Source organism: Manacus vitellinus, unplaced genomic scaffold (assembly GCF_001715985.3).
Source record: "Manacus vitellinus isolate BGI_N305 unplaced genomic scaffold, ASM171598v3 scaffold_19_pilon, whole genome shotgun sequence".
NCBI lineage: Eukaryota > Metazoa > Chordata > Aves > Passeriformes > Pipridae > Manacus > Manacus vitellinus.
The window spans coordinates 2,082,191-2,101,799 of record NW_021939395.1 but is presented as its reverse complement, the minus strand read 5'-3'; the positions used below and the strand labels follow the sequence as shown (position 1 = coordinate 2,101,799).

The 19,609-nt window shown below is 51.1% G+C and overlaps 2 protein-coding genes across 2 annotated transcripts; one reads left to right on the top strand and one right to left on the bottom strand.

The window, feature by feature from the left end:
* Window positions 1–123: 123 nt before the first annotated feature.
* RBM41 (RNA binding motif protein 41) lies at window positions 124–6,016 on the top strand. The gene is made up of 6 exons (XM_029959095.1): window positions 124–308; window positions 419–611; window positions 2,755–2,959; window positions 4,266–4,642; window positions 5,191–5,338; window positions 5,590–6,016. The coding sequence occupies exons 1-6, from the start codon at window positions 124–126 to the stop codon at window positions 5,745–5,747; spliced, it is 1,266 nt and encodes a 421-aa protein (XP_029814955.1). The 3' UTR covers window positions 5,748–6,016.
* An 807-nt stretch (window positions 6,017–6,823) lies between these two features.
* On the bottom strand, window positions 6,824–12,196 carry NUP62CL (nucleoporin 62 C-terminal like). The gene is given in 13 exon segments (XM_018070627.2): window positions 6,824–7,049; window positions 7,323–7,389; window positions 8,089–8,200; window positions 8,882–9,016; window positions 9,144–9,193; window positions 9,590–9,734; window positions 9,887–9,995; window positions 10,373–10,477; window positions 10,650–10,778; window positions 11,217–11,327; window positions 11,753–11,780; window positions 11,782–11,806; window positions 11,808–12,196. Coding segments are annotated over 13 exon segments (1,482 nt in total). The 5' UTR covers window positions 12,182–12,196; the 3' UTR covers window positions 6,824–6,957.
* Window positions 12,197–19,609: the final 7,413 nt, after the last annotated feature.

Genomic DNA, 19,609 nt, shown 5'->3' with positions numbered 1-19,609 from the left:
TAGTCCCCGGTCTGTCAGCTTTTCAAGTAACATTAGTGGGAGCTTTAGTCGAGTAGTTTTGGCTCTGTGTTGTGCTTTAATTCCCATTAAAACAGCCAAAGAGGTAGAGAGGTTGTAGGGGAGATGTGCTTTGAGCAGTGTTCTCCCCATTGCCTTACTGACCACCTCTGTGCTGGGCTTGTGTGCCTCAGGGTCAACAGCAGCCTGTCCAGTGATGAGCTTCTCCTGGAAGACTTGGAGACAGAAGGGGAGAGGCAGCTGAAGACCCTCCTTCAGCAGCAGCTTGATACCACTGTCTCCATCGAGCAGTAAGTCCTGGTCTGCTCCAGGTGTGGCTGGGGAGGGAGTCCAGCCCTTCCTGTCCCCCCAGTCTGTCAGTGCTGAGCTGTTTGTGCTGTTGTGTTGCTTTGGGTCACAGGTGCAAGTCGAAGCGAAGATGCTTTGCCCCTGCAGCTTTTTACAAGCCTTTTGGGGAGGAGGCTGCGGGGGCTTTGACCTTGTCACAGTTCCAGGCCCTGGAGGAGAGCAACAAAGAAACTTCCTCTCTCCGGGAGCTGGGGCTCTCCGACTCGGAGATTCTGCTCTGGAAGAACCGGACTTCAACAAGGAAGGTGGGCACGCTCTGCTCTCGTGTGAGTGTGGTTGGATCCCTCTCTCTAACCCTGCAGCACCCAGGTAGAAAATTCCAGTCCTTTGTAAGCCCTCTGGTAAAGAATGGCTACTGCTTATATCCTGCATGATCCCACATTTCTTCTGGCGTGTTTTCTTTGCTGGAGTGGTCTATGTTAAAAGCCACAGTGGAGTGAGGAGTGGGTCCTTTAGAACACAGCAGGACCTGACTATATTCCTGCTTCTGCTTTGATAATCTCAAGCAAATAATTTCACCTGCTTATACCTGTGTAAGTAGGACTTAGAGGCTGGAAGAGAAGAAGGAGGAAACATTTTGAAGTGTCTCAACCTCCTCCTTTCAGTATCCTGATACATCCCTGGATCCCATCACTGGCTTGGGATAGCTGTCTGTAAGGGAGGATTTTGTGTGTTCTCCTTAGGGGCTTGCAGGTGCTTCAAGGGCCTTGGAACAGCCCTGTGAAAATAGCAGTGCAGGGCTTTCAAACCCATGTGTGAAGGCAGGGCCAGACTCCTCTCTGGGTGCTGTTTGCAGCAGAGCAGTGCCAAAGCAGGTTTATCCCCTTCCCCCACCTTTACCCTTTTCTTTCACGTTCCTGAGACAAGGGGCTTTTGGGGTTGTCCTGTGTCAGGTGCACTGGAGTGTGCTGCTCTCAGTTTGGTAAACTAGAAGGTGCAAACCAGGACTTGGGCTGACCCTTGGATTCCCTCTGCCTCCTCTTCCTGAGTGATAGCTGTGTGCAGGAGAAAGGTGTTTCTGGTAATCAGCCTCCCTTCAGCTGAAGTCATTGTTTGCTTTGGTGTTTAAATGAAACCCAGCCCTCCTGGGGCCTGATTAAAGCCTGGTTTAGAGAGGGGTGGTGTTAGTTTAAGAATAAAAATTATTGTCAACAGTACCAGTTGTTACATTTAGTATGCAATCAATTCTGGAATGGTTAGAAATAAAGATTAGCATGGAAAACACTACTCTGACAGAGGGAAAAGTGACATTAGGGTATGCCTTCTACTACTTGTGAGAGAAGAAGAATATTGTGAGAGAGAGAAAGCCCAAGTCAGGTGGTGATGTGCAGCTTTGTACATGGAGGCCCTGAATGAAAGATTCCAACAAGAATGATGAGGAATGTCAGCTGAGACAGAGAGAACTTCAGATTGCCCGGGGAGCTCTTGGCAAAGTACAGAGTGCAGATTTCTGTTATTTTCAGCTGCTAAGTGGCAGCTTTTTTGAAAACAAAGTACTACAAATGATTTCCGGGAATTGCTTTTCCATGTAAACAGGCTTTTGTGCCTCAGGGAAGCTGTGAAATGGTGAATGGAAGCCATGCAGATGTGGGGCAGAGGTACCATGGGAAAGTCTTTGTTAGGTTGTGCTAAGTGCAGGGAGAAAGCCTGGTTTCTTGCCTGAGGCAGAAGGATCTGCCACAGTAATTCTCAAACTGAATTTGAGGAAAGAAAATCCATCCCATAGAAGTGTGTTGCCTGGATTCTGATCGAGGTGGATGGAGGAACAGAAATGCTCTTTCAGCAGCTGTGCTTTTGGCCTGGCCCCGTGCAATGAGGTTTAGTTATCCAGGGATGCTCATGTGCAGCCAGGTGAGGTCTGTGCTGCACTCACTGTGTGGTTCCTGGAAGTTGGCTTGAGTGATGCTGGTCAGGGCTTAGTCCTCAGCATAAATCTACCCTCAGGTGCCAAATGGCAGCTTGGGGTCCACTTTCCAGGAAATAATGTTCTCTCAGTGAGGAGATCATAAAATAAAAAGCTTGGTGGAAACTTGAGTTGGGGAGTGCTGTAGGAATGGGAAAGGAATTGCCAAAGGGGTTTGTGCAGTTACTGAAGGTGGCTCTGTAAAATGGCTGTACCTGTCAGAGGCAAGGACTGCAGGGACAGAGGGAGTCAGGCCCGGGAAAGGGAAGCAGCACAGAAAGGTCAGGAGGAAGGGGCTGTTTCTCCACTTCTCTCAAGACCTGAGCTTTCTGAGTGGTTGCAGTAACAGGACCTGTTGGTGCCCTGCTCTCTGGGGGTGGTTCCTGGTTGCACCCACTGCAGGGCTGGGGGGTGTGAAGTTTGGCTGCTGGCCGAGCCTCTGAGGAGGAGGCCAGTTCCTGAGCAAAACTGTGCTTGTCTTCCAGGGCTCTGGGCTGGGGGCGGCCCCAGAGGCCACGCAGGACCGGCTCCATGCCATCCAGGAGAAGATGGAAGAGCGTCAGCGCATCCTGGCTCTGCCGCAGAGGTTTGCCGGCAGCAAGCAGCTGAGCCGGAGGGAGATGGAGATTGAGAATGCCCTTTTCCAGGGAACAGACCGCCACTCCTTCCTCCGGGCACTCTACCACGAAGGTCTGGGGGCTCAGGGCTCTTCCTGCCTCGGCTCCAGCACGGAGAGCCAGGCTGTGTGGGAGTCCAACACGTCTCTGTCTGGCCTTCTGTCCCTGAAGATGTGGTTCTGTTTTGGTCCTGTGTGGGAGGGGATATTTTCCTCTCTTGCAGGAGAAGAGAGAGAGTTGGTTCTCCAAAGGGTTTAATATAGAGCCTTGTAAAATGCATCTTTTTGGGGAGCATGGGTCTCATGGATGTGCTGCACATACTGCAGAGCCCAGCTTGGGGTGTGGAAGAGGGGCTGGAGTTGTGCTTTGGTAAAGCCTAAAGATCTGAAAACTGCAGTCTAACTAGGGGGGGAAGGAAGCAAAGGCACAGAGCAGGTGAGAGTAGGAATGACTTGTTAAAGGCTCCTCTCTGAAGTGGAATTGGATCCAGTTGTGGATTCCCTGTGTCCACGGGTTGACAGCACTTTCTGCCCTAGTGGTGGTGTCCCTAAACCTGTGGCTTAATGTGACTTTTCTAGACAAAGAGTCAAGTGTTGTGCAGAGATGGCAAAAGCTGCTCCTGGCTGCTTTAGCTGGAGAACATGTGGGCATGAAGCTCAAGCCCAGGCTGATTTTTGTATGTAACAGTGTTCAGCAGAAGGTGAGGGGGAACGTCTCTACCCTTAGCTCCCAGATAAGTGTTGAAGCTGCTCAAGCTGTAATGTCCAGCTGACCCAGAATCCTCTGACCCCTGTTCCCTCCTTGGGTGTCAGTGTTGTGGCATTTAGCAAAACCAAGAGGCAGCAAGGTTGAGGTTTGTGGGCTGGGAGATGCCCCTCTCACCTTTGTCCTCCTTTCCATTAAGTGAATCATAAGAGATCACTGATCAGTCCATGCCATGGACCTTCTTTACACCCAGGAGCTTAATCTGATGTCTCTGGAAGCAAAAAGTTTCTATTGCATGTAGAGGTGTAGAAAGGCAGCATGGCACATCCTGGCCATGCACGCAGGAGGAGGAAGGTGTATCGAAGGAGTCACTGGAATGTGCTGAAATATGTCTGCAGATAAGCTGGTGAGGACACCTCTGGAAGAAATGAGCTCTGCACATAGCACTGGTGGAGCTGCTGCTCTCTGCAGGTTCATCCTGAGCTGGGAGACCAGCACTTGCTGGCTGCTGGGGCTGCTCTTCTTGTTTTAAACAACCTGCAGGGCCTGGTTGACAGGTGGTCAGAGGCTGGGCTGAGGCAGGGTTTCTCCTCTCCGTGTCTCTTCCTGCAGTCTCTGTGTTTCCCAGGTTCTTGGTGGTAGTCACGTTACCATGTTTCTTTGTTATGAATTAGATGACACTCAGAAGAAGGGAACAGATGAAAAGGACCCCATGGTTCATCTGGAGAGCGTTTACCAAGAGCTGCTGAGCAAGAAGTGCCCTGAAAAAGTCCAGCCTGCTAAGAGTGACCCCTGCCTGTGCCCTTCCCTGGCCCTGCAGGGGCCTGTGACCGAGGACTCGTCACCTCCAGACCAGGAAGAGCAAGCAGAACAGGCAGCAAGTCCCAGCGTTCCTGCAGCAAAGCCCCACCAGTCCTCTCCAGGGCCAGTGGTTATCAAGGAGCCTGTAGAGTTTGTCCCAGAAGAGGAGATCCTCAAGAACCGCCTCTCAGAGGAAGAACTCCGGAAGATACCCAGGTTCTCGTCCTACCATCCAGGGGAGCCCAGCAAGGTAAGCTGAGGTGGACCAGGATTTGTTCTGGCTCACTAGCACGCCCTGAAGCTGTGTCAGCAGGAGAAGGCTCCTCTGCTGTTGCCTGGAGGTTGCTTGGCTGATCCTCCAGACCAAGGGAGAGAGGCCTGCGCTCTGGGAGGGAAGGGGACCTTGGGCTGTACTGGGAGGTGACAGGCCTGGCAGAGAGTTGTGCTTCTGAGCCCAGCCTTCCTGGCCCCAGCGAGTCACCAGCTAAGATGTGCACTCTCTTTTTGGACCTGGCTGAGGCCAGCTGTGCTTAACTGATAGCTGAAGCTTGCTGCATTTTAAAAGTGACTGAAACTGTTGGCACTCGGTGCAGGTAAGCTCGGGGATGCCTTGAGTTCAGAGCTGCCTTTTTCTGTGCACCCACCCATCTTCCAAACATCATCGTTAGAATGCGGGTGTGAGGGCTCTGGGTGGCAGAGGGGCTGAACTAGTTCACACCCTTGATCTGCACGGACTTGGGACCAGGCTGAAAGGTGTCTGTGCATGGCAAGGGATGACCCTCTGTGTCCCTGGATCAGGTGCTGTATTTGAAGAACCTGGGCCCTCGGGTGACAATGAAGGACCTGGTGTCCTTGTTTGCCCGGTTCCAGAAGGAGGACAGCCCACTGATCCAGTTCCGCCTCCTCAGCGGGCGGATGAGGGATCAGGCCTTCATCACCTTCCCTGGTGAGTTGCTGTGTTGCTTCCCTTGTGCCTCTCAGTTCTTCCCCGACCCCCAAAGGTGCCACATCTTCCCCCAGGGCAGTGGGCTGCTGCCAAGCCTGCTCTCCAAGGAGAAGGCGGGGAATTCACTCCCTCCTCTCCCTCTCACATCAAAGTCTTTTCCCTGGATTGGAAGAGGGTTTATCAGAGCAGAAGTGATGCTGTGCCAGCATGTGCTGGGTGACCTGTGCCCACTGTGTTCTGTCTTGTTGCAGATACTGAGTCTGCCCAGAGTGCCCTGCAGCTGCTGAACGGGTACAACCTGCAGGGGAAGCCACTGGTGATTGAATTTGGGAAAAGCAAGAAGCATTTGCCAGAGGCTGACGCTGCCATCCCCAGCTCCTTTGCTGCAGAGAACCCCCCTGCCACGTGAGGGTGGATAACCAGGAGCCTTGTGGAGTTCAGTGAGCCATGGGAACTCCTTGGTTGTACCTGGGACAGTGAAGGACTGTTGGGAGTTAATGTGCAGGTCCATTAATCTCAGGGTGGGGAAAGGAGAGAGATGGGCACTGCCTTTACACTGTTGGGGTGGACTGGCTTTTTCCTCCTGTTCCACAGGAGGCTTTTTCCTCCTGTTCCTCAGCCTTTTGAGGCAGGGAGGGAGAGAGGAGGCCGTGTAAATAAATGCACTTATGGTATTTCCACAGCGTGTGCTTATTCACATTTGTGTTCTTCTCCAAGTTCTTCTCCAAGTGTACTGCACTCTGCTGATGCAGGACTGTGTCCAGTCCTGGCCTCTGTGCTTTGAGCTGCAATACCTGACTGGGGTGGCTGCTGCCCCGTCTCTGGTTGCAGCAGGTATGTTGCTACAGGACAAGAAAAAAGTCTGTCCCTTTTCTTCCAGGTGCTGCACAGGTATGTAATTACATGGGTGCTTATGACAGGAAATACATGTTGGCTCCTCACTGGGGATGCCCCTAAAGCCCTGTGGCATAGAGGATGGCTGCTCTGTGGGGTAGCATTAATGGCTTCCCACAGCTTCCCACATGCTTCCCACAGCATGCCAGTGTTCAGGGGAGAGCAACATCCCAGCTCTGGGGGACGGTGGGTGAGGGAACCCAATTTGCTCTTGCCCAAAACACAGAAAACAAGGCTCGCTTTCAGAAGTGGAAGGATACTTAATTTAAACACCAACTCCAGCGTGCCAGGTCAGGGACTGCAGTCTCCCAGACTGCTGCAGCTCCTCTGAGGATGGCTCTTCATCCAACCATCTCTTAAAGACCCAAGAAAAAGCTTATTAAGTCACAATTAAACATATTCAATTTACATTTAAGCACCAAAGAACTCGGCCAGGGAGGCACAGCCTGCCCAGAGCCCTCCCAGGCAGCATTTGTGTATCCCACCAGTCTGCAGGCAGTGCTGAAGGACAAAGAGCCCACACTTCCTGCACAAACTTCACACAGTTCCTCAGACTGGGGTCAGTGAACTCCCCTCCAACACCACAAAGACTGGCTTTGGAACAAACAACACATTTTATTGCAAGAAAAAGAAGCAAAGGCAGGTCACCATCTCAGACCTCAGTTCCCAAACAGCTCTGTTTTCTGGGGAGGCTTTTATGTTAACCCGTTAAACTTGGGAGTCCTTCAGTCAAAGGTGATGCGAAAACTGCGCTCCTGCTCCTTGCGGCGGCTCTCGCAAACCTTGGTCACCTCTTCCACCTTCCTCTGCAGCACAGCTGGGGGAGAAAGAAGGGATTAATCTCACAGTCACCCCCAGAACACAACCCTGCACACTTGTGCCTGCAGAAGGAGAAAGAAAAACATTCAAGCAGGGCTTCTCAGCAGAGGCCCCCAATCAGGCACATCAGGGGAACTCGAGCACAGAAGGGACAGTGACATTGAAGGTGAGGAGGAAAAGATTCCTCAGGGATCTTCAGCAATTCAATGACTCCCACACATGCTCCCTGCTTTCCATTTACATTCCCAAAAGGCTGCAAGATGACACTCACCTGAGTTCTGGTCAATCCACTGCAGGGAATCCATGTGTGCATTCAAAATTTTACAGATCTGCTGAAGCTGAGCAGAAAGAGAAGGTGCAAGTCAGTTGTTACACTACATAAACACTAAGAGGAGTAAGAGAGAGCCTGCCTGTCCCTTCCTTTGGAACAGGCTGCAGCCAAGTTTTTCACTGTTCAGCTCCCCTAACTGAGCAGCCACTTTCCCAGGGAAGTCTGGGCAGCAACACTGCTGCTTTCCTTCTCTTTACCATCAGGAAAACTAATTTAGATTCTATGTCTGTGGCTTATTCTAATTTAGACCTAAGAACCATCAGAACATTCATCACCCTAGGCTTCTGGTGGCAAAATTAAAAATAAATGTGGAAAACTCAGTCTACAATACTGAAAGGAAATTTTTACTGAAAAATAAGCTTCTCAGTAAAGTCATAAGGAGTATCAAGATTAATTTAATATACATCAGAAAGAGCTGGTTATTCAGATCTTGTTTTCATGAGGATACAAAAATGGTATAAGGAAAATGTATCAACATCTGTGGGGGGCATTCTGAACTAAATTTAGATTTGGCACAGGACAGATGCAAGTGATGGAGCCTGATCAATGTTAAATGCCTCTGAAACAAAGCACAATTTAGGCAGAAATTAATCAACAAGCAAACGACCAGAGTTCATACCAGAATGAGATGCTTTGAAAACTGTTAACAGAACTGCAGGGTAATTAAATGTCCTTTGCCAAAGTTAAAAAAAAAGCTTGCATTTACCGGGTCACTCGTGTCTGCTGGGCCTCTTGATGTGTTCAAGTGCTCAGTGATGTCCTTCAGGTCTTGTGCCATGCGCTTCAACTGAGCGTCGATGTTTTCAGCCAGTTTGTAGCTGCAGAACACAAGGCAACCAAGATCAGAACATTTTAAGGGACCTTTGAAAACCTGCTCCCAGTTACACCAACTATAGGCAACCACAATTAGCCTCCATGTCTTGCAGCCAAGGCTGGCAGAGATGTGGGAGCAGTACCCTGAGAGGCTCCACCACATGCATGAAGAGACTCTTAAACCACTCTCAACAGATACATGGAGACAGACAAGCAATACATAGTGTGAAGGGCTTCCTGGAAGGCTTTGTCAGAACTGAAGGAAGCAATAAGCCTGCACTCTTCAAGATTCATTCTCTCCTGAACCAAACACTAACTACTCTGCTACGATGCATCGCTTAAGGCTCATGAGGATGCCGGTGCCACACCTAGTGTGTTCTGCTCTCATCACTTCTAGCACTAAAGAATCATTAATTTTCAGAAATCATGCAAAAATTAGTAAGCTCTTCCCAGACAGCTGATTAGACCAACATCCAAAGAGCTTTTCATGCTGACTCGAGGGCTTCCACTCACAATTCCCATTTCTAACGAGTAAAATCTAAGTTGCCATGCACAAAACAGGGTTAAATATCTGACAGCAGCCACTGAAGGTTCAGTACTGTCCTGCATCCCAACTCCACTTTCTGCTGACTGGTCATCACCCCAGGAGTCTGGTCACACACATCCCAAGCAGGTTTCTGCCTTACGTCCTCTCCCGCTCTTCATCCGCGTGCTGCAAGTAGATGGTCCCGCTCTGTTCCTTCACAGACTCCTCCAGAGGAGTCAACAAGTCCTCAAGCTCCTTCTGCTGTGACAGAATGAAGTCAAGTTCCTGATCCAGTCTGAAAAGAGGAAATGCCAATTTTAATAAACCCCTGCAGGTTATAAACATTCTAGGGCTGTCATACAACCAGGCACGACAAAAAAAACAACCAACCAAAACCATCTCAGGTGTTCATAGTTTCTTACCTCTTCTGATCAACCTTCACCTTCTCTACTTCTCTGTGTAATGAAGTAATCTGGAAATTGAAGACAATTCATTAGACCTTGTAAACTCAAAAGACAACTCCCCAAAGAGGAGGAGTGGGAGTGAGAAAGCAGCACCACACAAGAGACAGTTACGTACAGATTTACAGAACAAAGATGGACTAAGGGAGGTTCAGATTGGAATGCTCCCCCTAAAAGAACTTGTCATCAAAGTTCTGTGACTCAGCAAAGTCACAGAACAGATTCCCAAGCTCCAATGCATCAAGAATAGAAGACACAGAGATTTGTGAAAAACACCCAGACAGAATTCACATCTATTTTTTTTCACAAGTCGAAAAGTGCCATGCACTGGTTTGTTGCATCTGTAACACTGAAGGCCTTAGAGGATCTAAGCAAGCAAAATCAGGTTACACTGGACATGTCCTCACCTTCTCTCCATTCTCTATCAGCATCCGATCCCAGGCATTCACTTGTGTCGCTTGATGGAGAAAGTGTTTCTCTTGGTCTTCCAGTTCCAGGCTCCACTTGTTTATCAAACTCTCCAGCTGGGCATAAGTCATCACTGGAGGTGTGCTGAGAGGGAGTGAGGGGCAGGACAGAACACAAGGTCAGAAAAGAAAAGAGAAGCACGACAACACTCCTCTCCCCTTCCTCCATCACATCCCTCCATCAGCACTGCAGCAGCTCTCGCCCCAGTCAGGAAACAGGGGTAACAAAACACTCACCTGGTCGTGGTGGTTGTGGTTGTGGCAGCTGTGGAGGTCACAGCTCCAATGGCACCAGTTGTAGTTAATGGCTTCAGATTCAAAGGAAAGCCAGAAGCAGAAGTAGTACCTGGGAAGAAGAGATTCAAGTCAAGCAACAGAAGAGGACACATCTGGTAGGTAACAAACTGCAGCAGCTCCAATAGGCCCCTCTGAAAAAAAAAAGCAAACCCCACATCTGTCACGAAGGGAATGAAAACATCGCTTGCCCACACCACTCTCAATCTCCTCATGTTCTACTACCAGACCTAATAACTACCAGCACACCCAGTTACACTCCTGCACCTTTGCAGGAGATGAGACTTCTATGTTCCCAAAACAAGATGGAATAGGAGGACCAAAGAAAGAAGGACATGTTCTTTTCAGTTACTGGAGGGCTTTACAAGTCAGAACTGCTGTGCTGCTACTCTTTCTTCTTTTCAGCTACTTTCAGCATCTCATTCCTACCAGTGGCAGTGCTTGTTGTGGCAGCTGTTGTTCCAGGAACTTTTAATCCAAACCCAAGTGTCCCCAGACCGGCAGTCCCAGTGGAACCAGTGGAAGGGGCACCAACTGTAAACAGAAAACAACATCAAGAGGTTGGAAAAGCTCTGCCCTGCCTGCTCACGCCTCTCACCCCAGCAGCAGCAGCAGAGCTCCAATGCCCACAGGTACCACCAGCCCTGCTGCTCGTTTATTCCTCCAGTAAATAAAACCTGGATAAAGGCTGTCTGGAGTGACTCACGTGAGAGGCCCGTGGTGGTGGACGACGTCGCGGCCGAAGAACTCGTGACGGACGCGAACAACGTGGGCCCCGTGGGAGCCAGCACAGAGGTGGTGCTGGTGGAGGCCGTTGTAGCAGCTGTGGATGTTACTGCAAAGAGAAAAAGCTCTATCTTGGACAAGCAGAGCACATGGAGCTCCCATCCACTGCAGGACCCTCCTGCTGAGAAGGCGACACAAACTGCCCGGCTGCAGCAGGTTCTTCGGGATGTCAGGATTTTACCAGCTTTTCCTCTTATTCTGCCTCAACACTCTCTGCTCTTTCCCAAGGAACCCCTTATGCCTGTGGCTCCCTTCCACTTTGCTCCCATAAGTACAGAACAGAATGTGGCATGTGGGATGCAATCAAAGACACAGGACACCACATCCAATGGCTCTGTGAGCTGTCACCGATCTCCACTGCCAGAGCAAACCCACAGCAACAAATGCTTCTACACAGCCCCTTCCCACACTCCAGCCTAGAAAAATATCCCCAGAAGGACAGCACTCGCAAACTCTTAAGGAAATATTTCCCAAAACATCCTCCTACCTCCCAGCTTGGTTCCAAAGGACAGGGTGGGTGCCTGGGTGGTACTTGTGGTCAGTGTTGCTGTAGGTGCACTCGTGGCTGCTGTTGAAGTCAGTGACCCAAAGGTTAGACCTGGAACAAGTAAAAGCAAAGGGAAAAGATGAACTTTTTCCTACGAGACGCTGAGCTTTGGGCAGACTCTGCAGGAGGGAGCAGGTTCCTGCCCTCAGGGAGGTGAACCACGGTCTGGCACTGTCAGCCAGACTCATCCTGCAGCACCTGCTCCCCTCCACTCCCAGCCCTTTCCCTCTGCACCAGCAGATCACCCAAAACACATTTAAAAAGTGCTTCCCAGGCAGCTGGCACTTCTACACGCTGCCAGAATTATTCAGCCTCACTCTCCAAACCCAAAGGCTAAAGAGCCATTGTTGCCCACCCCTGCAGACCCTGGACAGGCCTGTCAGACACAGCACTGACTCCAGCTCCTGCTCCATTCCGGAGGCTGCAGAACCTCCTCTCCCTCCCCAGCTGCCGCCCCCGGCCCGGTGCTCACCCACCTGTGGGCTGCCCCCCGAGGCTGAAAAGGGGGTGCAGCTGCTGGGGCAGCGCTCCAGGGGGCTGTGGGTGGCAGTAGCTGCAGGGCTCGTGCCAAAGGTCAGCCCTGTGGACGTGGCCTGCGGGGCCGCAGTGCCGATGTTAAACCCGGCTGTTCCCGCCTGGGTTGTGGTGCCACTGGAGAAGGTGAACCCTCCTGTCGTCCCAGTCTGAGCCGTGCTGGTGCTGCTGGTGCCAGCAGTGCCAAAGGCAAAGCCAGATGGGGCTGCTGCTGCTTGACTGGAGGGCGTGCTGGTTGCCACAGAGCTACCGAATGCAAAACCCCCTGTGATTCCAGGAGCCTGAGTTGCAGTGCTGCTCCCAAAGTTTACTTTTGGTGTGTTTCCCCTAGAGAGGGAAAGAAAAGAAGCCAACCTTCTTGAGACACACATTCAGTCAGTACTCAGTCATCCTTCTCACAGACCATTTGCTGACAGCAGAAACCACCTTACAAAGAGATGCACACCTGGCCAGGTTTGTTTTCTGATTCCGACAGGAGACTGTATCGAACTCCTGTCACCTGCCATCCTTCCTTAGGGCTCTTTAGACTGACTCTCCCTTCACTACCTCCACCCACTCAGACACTACAGAACATTTATGGCAGTGAAAGAGAAGTTGCTCCTTCTCACACCTCTCAGCCACTCCCTCTATACAAGGCTGGTTTTTTTCTGCTCACTTTTACTGCTCGTCCCCATCTGAGCTCCCTTTCCCACTGCTCGACAAAGCAAAGCTTCGACAGCAGCAGTTCTGAAGAGCCACTCCAGAGCTCACAGCCTTTCCTAAGGACAAAACGCTCCCAACTGGCCCAGGAATCATTCTGGGCGCTCCAGATTTGGGTCAGAAAGGACAAGACTTTTTATGCTTGCGGGCAAAGCTTTATCCTATCTCTGTCCGGGCGTCTCTACGCCAGTCACAGAGGGAAGCGTGGAGCAGCTCATTCCCAGCGCCCACCCGGAGCCATCATTGGGGACGAGCCACGGGGCTCGCTGAGCACGTTCCCAATAACACCCTACAGGGCGCTGGGAACTCCCGGGCACCAGAGCCAGGGGCTCGCTCCCTCCGGAACCCCTCTCCAGGCCCTCCCGAAGCCCCGAGCAGATCACCCCCTCGTCGCGGCCCCCGGTCTCACCCCAGCGCAGGAACGCGCGGCGGCGGGCGGCGGCGGGGCGGTGTGCCGGCCGAAGCTGAACCGGGCTGCGTGTGGAGGCCGGCCTGCTGAAGAAGAGCCCCGGCGGGCTGCCGCCGCCCGCCGCCGGGCGCGGTGGCAAAGCTTGAATCCGCCTCCGAGGCGGCGGGCGCGGGGCGGAGAAGGAGAAGCCCGCTCAGTGGTCGTGGGTGGCGGCGCGGCCGCTTTGGCGGCCCAGCTGAAGCGCCGCCCGACGCGGCGGTCCCGAAGTGAACTGGCTCATGGCGCGGCGAGGAGAGGCGGAGAGGGAGAGAGGAAACGAGGGAAACGAGGAAAAGAGGGAATAGAAGGAAACAGGGAAAGAGCGACCCGCGGACTCGGCGCGCTCCCGCCGCGCGCCCGCATGCGGTCACCCGCGCCCGGCGCGCCCCCCGCCTCCGCCCGCCCCGCTCTTTTTCCCGGCCCTCATCGGGCATTGGTCCGTTCCTAAGACCGCACTCATGATCCGCGGCTGGCGGATGGGCTGGCGGGCGGCGGGGGGGGCGCTTGGCGTTTGCTGTGGGGACGGGGACGCGCGTGAGGGGGCTCGTGCTGTCTGGGCAGGAGTCCTTAAAGCAGGGCATTTAAATTAAGAACATGCTTCGCTTGCTTTGCTCGCTTCCTGACCTCTTTTTTTTTTTTTTTTTCCCTTTTCCCTGATGCCTTTAAAATAACAGCCTTTGAATCTCGAGGAATCTGGCCATTTTAATTAAGAGCTTTCCTGGAGGGTTGGATGGGAGTATGTTAAATGTGCTTGATGAATTACAGTCCAATGGCAAAACTGTTAATAAAATACAGTTTCTTGTTGAGGGCTCCTGATCTGTTGGAGAATAAAAAAGGTTTACTTCCTTACTGAAAATTGCAGCTCAAATGCCAAGCAGAAAGAAAGAACAGGTAGAGCTGGGACTAAGAACAATTATCTGGATGTTACTGAAGGGAAATTCTTTTCTCCGATCAACAAACTCCAGGGTGCAATGGGTTCATGCTTCTGGATTGTGTTTATGTGTTGAAGCTCAGCATTTCACAAAGATAGATAAGATAGCCTTTATCATAAACTAGAGAGGAAATCAGTTGGCTCAGAAGGCTGATAAGTAGGTTTTTACAGCCTAGAAACTAGATAATAAATTAGCTCCCTCCTCAACAGAGGAGGGAGCTAATACAGGACTGCCTCTATTTAAAGATCATTTCTCAAGTTTGCAATATTGTCTGAGGGTGGAAACCTAAGAATATGTTGGGCAGTTCAGTGAAAACACCTGTGCAATACTTGTGGCTGCCAGAAAAGTAGCAGTTACATTTCTGTTTTAAACCTGTCTATGCTGGATTTTTATCCCAGTTTTCAAGGAGGGTAGGAAGGAAGACCCTGGTAATTACAGGCCTGTCAGTCTCACTTCAGCGCCTGGTAAAATGATGGAGGGTTATTTTTCTGGGCATTATTGAAAAGCACTTGAGAGACAACACAGTCTTTTAGCTTCCAGCATGGAAGCAGGTTTCTGGCTGAGGGAATGTCTCTGGATAAGTCTCACATTCTCATTAAGTTTGGGGATGGGAAGGGGGAGTTTGAGACACGATCTATTTGTTTCTCTTTTTTATTTGTTCATGTATTTCCAACTGCTCTTTCCCCCTCGAGAAAGCCTTGCTGCCCATGTCCTGAGAGAACGAGGTGACCTGCTCCCACACGGTGGCACTGCTGGCCTGGCTGTGTCCCGCACGTCCCTGCTGCCCGCCAGGGAAGGGTCTGCAGTGAGGCTGCTGGGCTCTCCTGAGAACAGGCCAGTGGACCTTGGCATCCCTCTCTCTGTGCCCTCTGCACCCGATCTGGGTGACTTTCTGCTCCTCCTTGCCGGATCTTGGAGAAGGAGAAGGGCGTTGGGTTACACCAGTGTTGAAAACATTGTGTGATAAGAACAGTCCTGCTCACCCCTCGCTGGCTCAGGGCACTTATTCTCAAAGATGCTTCTCTCATCATGATGGTGGGGCCAAACACCTACTGTTGCTCCTGTTTTCCCTGCCTTGGCTCAGACCCCTCCTGCTTCTCTTCACTGCTGCCATGCTGAACTACTCTTTCCAAACATAAGCTCTCCACAGCACCTCCAACGAGCTCCATCAACATCTTTACCTTCCAACCTTGTTCATCTCTCCCAGCATCCCTGTGATTTCCCCACACCCTGCTTTTTTCTATGCTTTTCCTTGTGCCCACATTCCTCATCCCATTTAAGGACTCTGGGAATCCGTCCGAGGGCCTGGACCATAACACAGACTTGCAGAGGGACTGGCCTTTCCCTTCCTGAAGTCAGGCTTTGGATTGTGTTACAAATGGGTCAGGTATCCTCTGCTTTCTTTACCTGTGCTCTAGGTCATCATTCTGGCGGGGCAGGGGGCTCTCCTTACCCTCCTCTGGCCTTGCAGGACCAGCACGGCTCTTCTGTGGCCAAACTGGAGTCTCCTTGTGACTAACACAGTGCCTGGCTGGGGCTAGAGCACCATGGTGCCGAGGTTTGGGATTTGGGCCCTTTCACTCTGTGAGGCAGCCTGGCATCCACTGGTCTGATCAGCCCACGCAGCAGCTAAACTGGGTCCCTGCCTGTGTTTTCCTCTTGAGTGTGTCTGTTTGTTAAATAATGTAGCGACACGAGGTCCCTTGAACTCAATTTATCTTCCTGTGTAGCTATGGGAACGGCCCGCGGTGTGGTGACGCTGGGGCTCGCAGTGAGATCTGCTGCAAGGCTCTGGGTTAGCCTGGCTGAGCCCAGCTCCTTCCAGCAGGTGCTGTCCTGCCTGGCAGCTCTACCTGTAGGCTTATTTTCTTAGACTTCTCTTCAGCCAGCAGAGTGACTCTCCTTTTAACCTGGAAAATGCTGAGGACTATGGGGGGTTTGGAGGAAGACGAGGGCTTTGAGAGCAACCAGATGTGAAAAGGGAAGCAGTTACACTCGAAGGATGCTGCAACTCCCTGTGCTGCCTGCAGTACGTGGTTCATGGGAAGAAGCTAAGGACAAGTGCAAGTAGTTCAACGTTTTTCAAGTCTGGACTTATTTCCAGCTCAGAAGCATCTTGAGTCAAATCTGATTTCTCACAGGTATAAAATGACTTGCTCAAAGGAGTCGAGGAGAACCTGCCCTTACAGTCACACATTCCCTGTCCTTCCTGAAGCACATTTCCTCTTCCAGGTCATGGGCATGGAGGACAAGGTGTGTGGGTGGCCAGCACAGCATTGCTCCTTTGACTCAAACACTTCATTTTACCTGGAAAGGCACAATACCATGAGACAGAAACTAGTGGCTTAGGTGGTATCACCAAACACGTGTAGAATATATTGCCCGAGAGTCGGAGTTGAGCAACACGGTGATGTGAACAGAGAGTGCCCCATCCCGCGTGGTGAGGACTTTGCCACGTCATTTCTGCCAGGGCTGCACTTGCACATGTTACTGCAGAAGTGACTTTCACGGTTGCTGGTGGAGGTAGAAAGGATGTGTCTCTACAACTGTGTTTTTTCTGCAGTCTGTAGGTGCTGTCTCTGTGTCTACCATTTCTGATGTCCTGCCTGGTTGAATCCTGTTTCATTTTCAGCTCATGTTTCTAGATCTCAAAGCTGTTTCTGTGACCTCTCTTGACATTTTCAGATTGTGTGGTTCAGTGTGTTTTCAGGCCAGTGCTGCAGGTGTTAAGACTTGAGCTTGAAGGCAGCTCCCTTACCTCCCTCCATTCATGGTTTTCATTCATGTTTGTTTTTTTGCTTTTGACATCTCTCCAGCTGGTCCTCAAACCAGAGGCCTGCACTCCCACCTTATTTAGTTTTCAATAGAGCTGTTGAAGAGATTGAATCTGTGCCAGGATATCACAGTGAGATGAAGTTTTCCTTTATTCCTATATGCTTGCATTAGTTTTTATGGTTGCATGAAATATGGTTTCTGAAGTACAAAATAGCCAATGATCTCGGGGAGCAGCCATGCTTCTGATCATTCTAGGAAGTTTTATCCCAAAAGCCAGTCATCCTTTGAAGCATCTACCCTGGGTGGGTGAAGAGACAGACCTTTATTTTCTCCTCCAAAGCTGCTTCTAAAGCAGGAAATGTCCACACCTCCTTCAGACTTGGTCTCAATGTTTTTCACAGCACATATGTGTTGAGCCAGTAATCTTAGCTGCTGCTCCTCCTCCTCTTTGCACCTTGTTTATTCCCTATTAGCTATTCTACTTAGCTATTCTAGCTAGTTATAGCTATAATATAGCTATTCTAGCAGTAACTATAATAGCTAGTTATCTATTCTAACTAGCTCTGGTTTCTGAACTTTATCCCTAGTATACTTTACCTTACTTTTTTAGGTTATTCACAGATAACACTAATGTTTTTCATGGCATGTGCAGAGCCCTTGAGCTAGAACCTGTCTCCCTGAGGGAGCTGTGGCACAGCCTGTACAACTCAGAGCTCCTCCTGGTTTATTCCTGCCACCCAGGGAAAGGAGAATATATTTATGTGATTGCCATGGTTTAACCCCAGCTGGCAACTCAGCCCCACACGGCCCCTCACTCTCTCCCCACCCTGCTGGGATGGAAGAGAGAATTGGAAAAATAAGAGTGAGAAAACTTGTGGGTCGAGATAAAGACAGTTTAATAAGTAAAGCAAAAGCTGTGCGTGCAAGGAAAGCAAAACCAGGAATTCACCCACTGCTTCCCATGGGCAGGCAGGTGCTCAGCCATTCCCAGGAAAGAAGGCCTCCAAGGTGTAGCAGTGACTTGAAGACAAACACCATCACTCCAAACGCCCCCCGTTCCCTCTCCCCCAGCTCTGTGTGCTGAACATGCTCCTGTATGTCTGGGATATCCCTTGGGTCAGTTGGGGTCAGCTGTCCTGGCTGTGTGCCCTCCCAGCTCCTTGTGCCCACACAGCCCCCTCGCTGGTGGGGTGGGGTGAAGAGCAGAAAAGGGCTTGGCTTTGGGTAAGCCCTGCTCAGTGATAACTAAAACATCCCTGGGTTATCCACCCTGTTTCCAGCACAAAGCCAAAACCCAGCCCCATACCAGCCGCTGTGAAGAAAATTAACTCTGCCCCAGCCAAACCCAGCACAGTGATGTACAGAAAACAGATGCTCAGACGTTAGTGACAGAGAGGGGCTTTGCTGAATAAGGAGGTGTGAGCAAAGGGCAGCTTTGATGCAAGCCTCCATCAGCACAGATCCAAGAACCTATGGAAGCATTCAACAGCCTGTGAACAGCTAGCAGCCTTCATATTCTCACCTCTCTGTGTCTGACATCACCAGCAAGACAAAAATACATGCTCCTTACAGCAATACAGGGGTCTTTTGGCATTTCTTGTGCTGATTTGTTTTCCTCAGCGTGAGGAAATAACATAAAGCAGCTCTGTGATGGAGCATTTACTAAATGGATGTAGCTTGGCAAACTGCAGCTATTAATTTTCCTTAGATAAGCTGGTATCAGAGTACCTGGTTTCGAAACCTGGCACTTCTCTCCTGCATCTTTCCAAGTTCTCTCAACAGTGCCCGTGCCAGAAGGTTGCTGCCAGAGTAGTCTGGGGGGATTAAGTTGTGTAGTGGAGATAAACACTTATTGCAGGTGAGGAGGTCAGAAAAGCATCTTCAGAGATAAGGCTGTTTGGCAAAGCTTTCTCCTCCCAGAGCTCTCCGTGTCCACCCTGCCAATACCATTCTGTGCCCCCTGAAGTCCTGGGGCTGTAGCCAGCAGCCCTGGCAAGACTTGGTGGGGAACCCAGCCTGTCCTGCCCTTGGTCCCAGCATTGTGTGAAGGGTGTGCAGGAGCAGGCAGCGGTGCAAGGAGCCGGGGAAGAGGCTCATTTCCCCTCAGCTGTGTTTCCCCTCAGCTCATGCTGCCAAAGGCAGTGTGGTTCTCTTCATTCCACTGGCGAGCTGGAAGCTTTAGTCCTGCATTTTGTGGGCAGCCTCTCTCTGCTTTGCAAAGGTCTCCCATGGGAAAGGGCAGCTGCACTCAGGGACAGCTGAGGATAAACTTGTCTCTTCACATAAGACTGGGCTGCCTTTACACTGTGTTTTGCTCTGGTTGTTTCCTTTTATTGCCCATGAGGCTTTTACTCAGTACTGAAGTTGGGTGGATTAGCTGCATCTGCTTGTGACCTGTGTGGTAAAACTTACCTAGTTTCAGTTGCAGAATTACAAGGCACAAATCAGCCTGTGGGGCCCTAATCACTCCAGCTCATCTGGGAGATGGGATGTTTCAGCTTTGGGAAGGAGGCCACAACTCACAGCAAGACCCTTGTTGGTGAGCAGGCCCTGGGGTGTCAGCTACAGGGACAGGTCAGCCTAGGGAGGTGGATATTTAATGTGTGTTAGCAGGCTCCTGGCAGCCCCCTGGGCTGGGCTGGGGGGCTTTGTGCTGGGAGCCACTTTCCCTTTCCAGGGGCTTTGCTTTGCAGCAAAGGAGGGGTCCTTCCCTCTCCGAGGACGTCCCTGGTCTCGAAGCGCCTGCTCTCCTTGCCTTGAAAACAAGGAGTGGATTGTTTTTGCCCCCCAAGTCTCTCCCCTGCCGCCTCCCCCGGGCAGTCTGTGCCTGCACGGAGGTGGAGCGAGCAGCCTTGCACTGGCCAGCAGCCAGGCCTGGGGTGAAACACTCTGCCAGTTCACAGTCTGGAAACACCACGAAAACAAAGGGGGTTTGGGAAGAGCAG